Genomic DNA, 7,687 nt, shown 5'->3' with positions numbered 1-7,687 from the left:
CATATTACATGTAAAAAAAATTATAATACATACACCACCCATTAATGTAGGGAAATGCATATATTAGTATTTAAGATTGCAAATATATCATGTGTGATAAGACGTATTTATCTATAAATTATACTAGACGATAACCCGCGCCTTGCGCAGAATGAATTTTTTAAAAAATATATTGTAATTAAATATAATAAACAATATACATTTTGTTATCAATAACTTTTTTTTTACATTTGATTAGAGGTGGACATTAAGTACCATTTGGTTCGATTCGGATCCTTGAGGATTTGGTTTGGTTCGGTTCGGATCTTTGTGGGTTTGGTTTGGGTTTGGCTTCGGATAACCTATTTAAATTTTTTTCAAATATTAAAGTTCATATATACTTTAAAGTTTTCAAAATCTAAAAATAAAAATATTATATAACATATAAATTTGAATAATATATGCCAAAATACCTACACTTAACATAAAAATTGGTTTAGCTTAAATATTTGGTTAGAAAATCAATAGATATTTTAAGTATTTTAGGTATTATAAATATCGTTTAATTATTTTAAACATGTACTTATAACTATTTGTATATATTTCCAAGTAGAATACAACCCAGTGACGAATTATGTTTAAGTTAATCGAGCTAAATGAATGTTGGAACCTCTTTATATTAATGCGAAACCTCATCTAGTCTTTCCGTCTCTAAAACAGTCAACCTCATTTGTCTTCAACTCACTCTCATTCATTCCTCTCTCTCTCTCTCTCCCCCTTCCATGGAAGAAACCAATGGACGAAGAGAAACTCACGACTTCATGAACGTCAATGTTGAATCCTTTTCTCAGCTTCCGTTCATCCGCTGTACTCCTCCTAAAGATCATAAAGGCTCCAAGATTCGTCTCTTCGGCCAAGAGCTCCTCAAACATAACCCTCAACAAGAAGACTTCCCTGCAGATTCTTGTGAAATTACAACAACCAAGATCAAAGATGAGAGTAGCTCTGTGAATGTCAAGGAAAAGGAAAAAGACAAAAGAAACAACAGGGGATTCGAGTGTCACTACTGTTTCAGAAAATTCCCAACTTCTCAAGCCCTAGGTGGACACCAAAACGCTCACAAACGCGAACGCCAACACGCCAAGCGCGGTTCCATGACCTCATATCTTAATCAGCATCCTGAGCCTCACTACGTCTACGGCTTCCTCAACAACCATCACAGCCTTCACTATCCCTCGTGGACGACAGAAGCTAGATTTTACGGTGGTGGAGGAGGAGTACAACAGACGCCGTCGTATTACTCAGGCACTCTTCTTCCTCCTCCTTCTTCGTCTATCCCACCGACGATCAACGGAAGCCCTTTAGGTTTCTGGCGTGGACCGCCCTCCACGTCAACAGACGCTATTCATGGAGTTTACTCAGCTTCACCAGCTTTAGCGTTTAGGTCCCATGACCAAGAGACTAGGGAGCCGACTTGGCCCTACAAATTGAGGAAACCCAATGTGAAAGATCATGTGAGTCTCGATCTTCATCTTTGACACTTCTTTTTGTGTTGGTATATCATTTAAACCTAGCCCTGCTGAAGCAACCAATTCTTCATGCTTTGTGAAGACTGAAGAGAACCGGCAGGATGTGTGGATCTTGAACCTTTGAGGCTTTTTTTTATTTATTCTGAGTTCGTGTTAATAAGGGAATAATATATGATTAAATTAGTAAAATATGTTTTTCCATTTTCCTATCTCATGTGTATGAATGATACTATATTAAAAATACATATATGTTCATTTTGCGTTCTATTATATGTCTTCAAGGTTCTATAATTTTCAGATAAAGAGGGAACATTAAATTAAGAGTCATGGAAGTCATACATAAGTACGTACTTTTCTTGCTGTTGCAGTCAAGAAAATTCTAGTCTCGATCACTGATCTTATTAAGCCACATTGTATGTCTTTTATAAACATTAAAACCCACAAATTACTTATTACTCTTTAGATCCAAACGTTTACAGTCTCTGTTTAGTTAAACGGTCTTTTAACGAACCAAGAGGCAAAGAAGAACAGTTACAAAAAAAAAAGAGGCAAAGAAGAAAGCTCTTGGTGTTGATGAATGATGATGATTCGGTGACTGTGGGGATCACTGGAGACAATGGACAAGACAAAAGGGAGGTGAGAGAAGGAGAGTTGAGAAGTGAAAGTCGTCCATATGATTGATATAGAGTTAGCCAAAGAGAGCTTCCACATCTCTCTCTCTTAACACACATGTAACCTAAAGCTAAAGCATTCTGTTAAAAGATTTCTTCTTTTCATACCTTTTTTGAGCAATTCAAAGAGAATCATCAACCAAGTTGTATACCAATATATTTAGTTGTTCATCTCTATGCATAAACCATGAGAGTTCAAAACAAAAGCAGTTTGAATCAGTGAAACATGGCCATGTTTGTTTTTTTTTTTTGTGGGCAAAATGGAGAAAAGCCTCCCTATATTATTAGAAAAAATCGGACAACTACGACATCACTACATGCCTAGGACGAGAAACGCCTAAGACATCATCCTTAAGAATCGAAATTACATCAGGTGGTACATAATCAAAACTATGAATTCCTAATGGTAAAGTAAAAGCATAGTTGGCTAACCCGTCGGCTAGACGGTTAGCTTCCCTATACACGTGATCAATTCGGACAATCCAGTCCTTTGAAAGATAGCCGTGGCACAGACGTACCAAGAACGACAGTGGGTGAGTCTCCTCAATTCCTGTCTTAAGAAATCCAACCACAACTGCTGAATCAACCTCTAGCTCCAACCTTGCGATCCCCCTTTCCCATGCCAATACCAGTCCATAATAGACCCCCCACAATTCTGCCAGTGGAGCAGAGCATCGACCAATATTCAGTGCAAAGCCTCCGCACCAATCGCCAAATTTGTTTCTCAACACCCCACCTGCAGTTGCATCACCAGGGTTTCCATGTGATGCCCCGTCTGTATTGAGTTTAATCCACTCATCTCGTGGAGCTTTCCACCATATTCTTCTCTCCTCTCGTTGCGGTGCACGTTTCTGATCTCCTAGGGTGCATGTTGCTTTGGTCACCTCTGTTGCTTTCTCCTTGACAAATTTTACTCTGTCCCTGCACAATCGGGTGTCCCCAAAAACATTTCCGCACCTCCATTTCCACGCCCACCATACCGTTACTGCAAAAAAGGTGGACCATGTGCTCTCTCCTACCATCTGGTTATCCCCCAGGTTTGTAAACAGCCATTGGAGTAGTGACTGGGTAAAGAAAGTCTGTCTTTTACCCATTGGAACCACACGATTCCATATTCCTTCCATCGCCGGACAATCCCGAAGAACATGTAATACTGTCTCTGGAGCTCCCTTACAGACTTCACACGTATTCGTAGCTCCAAGATGCCGTCTGTATCTCTTGTAATTGGTCATGATAACCTGCTGTCCAGCTAGCCACAGGAAACATCGTACTCTCTCCGGAGCTACCACCGTCCATATACGTTGATAGAACCTCTCCATGTTCTGTCTTGGTGAGACAACAGAAGTTAACAGCCTGTAGACCGACTTTACAGAAAAGCTTCCATTATTGGTTCCTTTCCAAGCTACTCTATCCTTCGCTCCAGTTACATGATCAGGCACGACTGCAAGGAGCTCAAGTTTGATAGCTCAAGTTTGATAGCTCAAGTTACATGATCAGGCATGGCCATGTTTGTTGCTAACTACCTCCAGAGAGCAGAGTTTGATCGAAGCTCATGGTGCATTTACTATAAAAAGTCCTCCAATAATAACAATGATAGAATATGTATGATGAAAAGAACAAATGATATAAATCCTCATACCCAACATGTGTTACAGTAATCAAGACATTAAAGACAACCGTCTAATAGCTACACTTTTGCATAGAACAAAAATTTCAATAGATTGACTTTTCTAGTTTTTTTTATAATATGCTAAATACTTGTCTAGTTTGGCATATCTTCAATCACATTATGAGGCAAAAATGCAGTTAAGAACTCTTGTAGATACAAAACTATATGAACGAACTGAAGTGAAACTTGTCCTTCGTACTCTTATCTAAATTAAATTATGTCATGAAAAGTTAATTGTGTAGTCTAATCAGATTATTGTGATGAACAAACGTTATACCACCAATCCGAAAGTTTAATCAGGTCATTGTGATAACGAATGACCAAGCGGTGCAATCTCAGCCTGTCATAAGTTTTTTTCAGACAAGTCTTATGGGATCAAAAAGCCAAATGAAAAGACATATATGCACTCGTCGAAACAGTTGTTTGGATACCAAAACTGCAGAGGCTAAAGCAGAGAACACAGTACATCTGGGAATTACGTGATGGTGTTATCAAGTTATGGTAGATTTTAAGGATATGGTGTCAAAGAGTTAACATCAAGGACCCCACTAAAGTTAATGCAATGTAGAAGCAAGCATGTGATGAACAAACATGATAAAAGAAGCACATAATAAAGACGTGTGCAGAGCTTACACATACATTATTTAAACCTTAGGACCACTTTTTTTCTGCTCACTTGTCTCTTTTTAAGATATGTGAAGGGACTAGTGGAAAGTTGCAACTTGAAGATGATAGTTCTAACTGTAGACATCTTAGGCACCTTTCAAGATAAAACTCAGAATCTGATTCACACAAACGATGCAAGCTTCCAAAATGATGGTCTTGTTTCGGTAAGCAAAGCTATATCTATAGGCTTTCTTATTTTTATTATTAAGGAATGTTATTTTGACATTTTTTTTACTAAATTATGTTAAGATTGAATACAAACTTATCAAATTAATACGGATGTGGCAGCCCAATTGGTTTAACTACAAGCCTTTTCTAATGCTATTTACACCAGAAATGATATTAGCAAAGACTGGCCCGGCGTAGAGGAGATTAAAGCCAAGGCTTGAACTCCCTTAGAAATTCAAAAGATAAAAAAACTTATCAAATTTCATGGCGATAGTCGGAATCAAATGTAAAGTGTAATCACTGAGAAGCCATGGTTCTTATAGTTACATGACTGCTTGCAAAATGACACATGAAAATCTTATTATAAAAATTACTAGGTTAAAGATCCGCGTTTTTGCGCGGGATAAACATTGTATATATAAATTATTTTAGGTATTATATGTTTTTTACATATTATGAAATAATAAATATATATTGAATAACTAAAAATTCAGTAACTATTACATATATAATTAAATTGGTGCAAACATATAAATAAATTTTATTAATCCAAACAAAATTTTTCTATTTGATAGAATATATAATTAAATTTAAATGATATTAACATATATAGTATATTTTTGATATTAATGTCTACAAAATGATGCTTTCTATTCATATGGTTTTTTTTTTATCATTTGTATCTCTTATAACAAAAACTTTAAATTAATGTAACAAAATTTTCATCGTTGGATTAATAGTTTTAGTAATTTATAATTTTAAAAAAAAATTGTCAGTATTTGTTCAAAATTTTTATCTAAGAAAATTGTTCAAAGTAAATTTTGAAATTAAAATATTTATGCATTATATATATCTTAATCTTAATAATTAATTAATTAGACTTTTAGTTATATGATTTTGTAATCATTTGTAACTTTTTATAACAAAAATTTTAAACCATGGATCACAAAAATTGAATGTGAGAATTTTAACAGTTTTAGTAATTTATAGTCATTTAAAAAAAAATCAAAATATAACATATATAGAAAAGTCTAAATTTTATTATATGATTAATATGATTATTTAATTTATTTTAATAGTTTAAAATTAAATAAATATGATAAAAGATACATTAATTTTTATCAAATTTTTCTTATTTAAAATCATTAATTATCATATATATTTTAGCCATATTAGGCAATTCTGTAACTTTTATTTAAGGAAATAATAAAGAACATTAATAATGATTTTTTAGTTAGTTTAATAAAAAAACTTATTATATAATTAAATGGACCAACCTATTTCTCTAAGGATTCTAAGAATCATCCTAGTGATGACACGTGGTTACAAAAGAAGATGTAATATTTTCAATTAATATATAGGTGTTAATAGCAATATACATAATTGATGTGGAGAGGAACAAAAATGCATAATTATGTCGAATAATCTATATTATTAAAATTCAAGTACAAAACTGCAGTGTTTGGAGATTTGAGTAGGACTATTAAAAAAAATTGGAGAGTTTGGAAACATGGATTGTAGTCTTTTTAAAAAAAAATAATTTTGTTTGAAAACAAGGATAGTAATATTAAGAAAAAAAGTAATGGGCTTATGTTATTAAGAAAAATTGAAAGTTCATCATATTATAAGAAACTATCTATCTATGTCAGTTTTAAAATATACGAAAATGGGTCAATCTAATTGCCTAAATTTTTTTTTTCTAAACTAACCATAAAAACAAATTTAAACTTTATATACATATTTCAAATCAAAATAATAATTTAAAGTTGATTTATATCAAAAATTGATTCAAAAATATACATATATTCAAAAATAAATTTTTACTAAACTATTTTTCAATAACCATTATAAAAAAATGTTGTCAATATATATAAGAAAAATACAATACAAAACCCAATTTGAAATACCAACTCAAATTATGGTTTTTTATATTTCATATTAAGTTTTAAAAATATAATATATGTAATTATTTATATGATGGTACGTATAAAATACTATTAATTATATGATTACTTATATGATGGTACGTATAAAATACGATTAATTATATGATGACAATATACAATATATAATAATGACTAGGGATGGGCTTTCGGGTACCCATACGGGTTTGATTTTGATCGGTTTGCGTTTCGGATTTTCGGGGTCAAAGATTTCAGTCCTATTAGGATGTTTCTAAATTTTGGTTTGAGTTCGATTCGGATCCTTGCGGGTTTGGTTCGGGTTTGGATAACCCATTTAAATTATTTCTAAAGTCTTAAATCATTATATATTTTAAAATTTTCAAAATCTATAAATAAAATAATATATTACCTATAAATTTGAATAACATATATCAGAATACCTAAGCTTAACATATCAATTGGCTTGATTTAAAATTTTGGATATGAAATCAATAATTATTTTAAGTATTTTTGGTGATTTGAGTATACTTTAACTATTTCAGATATTTACTTTTGACTATCTATATATATTTTCAAGTATTTAAACCAATTTAAAAGTATCATTCTTGATGTTTTATATACGTTAAATCTAAAAATAGATTTTAAAAATAATTAATATATATAAGTATATAAATCTAGTTTTAGATAAATTTGGGTACCCAAATATTTTGGTTCAGATCAGATTTGGTTCTCTAAATAACAAAATTTTGAATAATTCGAATATATATTCAATTTATGTTCGGGTTTGATACTATATTTTCGGATCAGTATCGGTTCTGTTCCCCAGATTCATTTTGCCAAACCCTAATATTTACATGAAAAACAAATATCAATATATTTTTCAAAATATACACCGCGCGTCTGCGCGGATCAAAGTCTAGTCTACATTATTAAAACTGAAGTACACTTTAGTACTGTTTGGAAACATGAATAGTAGTATAACTGAGAATTGTTTGGAAATGAGGATAGCAGTATTACATTAATTGTATATCCATATTTCACTCATATTAACAAATTTATTAATTATATTACCTTAACAATATTTCATATCATTAATTATAT

General features: G+C 32.1%; 1 protein-coding gene across 1 annotated transcript; it reads left to right on the top strand.

Annotated features, from left to right (window-relative positions):
* The first annotated feature begins 517 nt into the window (after window positions 1-517).
* Window positions 518-1,775, top strand: LOC106385466 (zinc finger protein 8-like). The gene has a single exon (XM_013825377.3). It carries the CDS (start codon window positions 762-764, stop codon window positions 1,515-1,517), a length of 756 nt encoding a protein of 251 aa, XP_013680831.3. The 5' UTR covers window positions 518-761; the 3' UTR covers window positions 1,518-1,775.
* The last annotated feature ends 5,912 nt before the right edge of the window (window positions 1,776-7,687 follow it).

This window comes from Brassica napus, chromosome C3 (assembly GCF_020379485.1).
Source record: "Brassica napus cultivar Da-Ae chromosome C3, Da-Ae, whole genome shotgun sequence".
Classification (NCBI taxonomy): Eukaryota; Viridiplantae; Streptophyta; class Magnoliopsida; order Brassicales; family Brassicaceae; genus Brassica; species Brassica napus.
The sequence above is the reverse complement of the archived record's forward strand: the minus strand, read 5'-3'. Positions and strand labels throughout refer to the sequence as shown.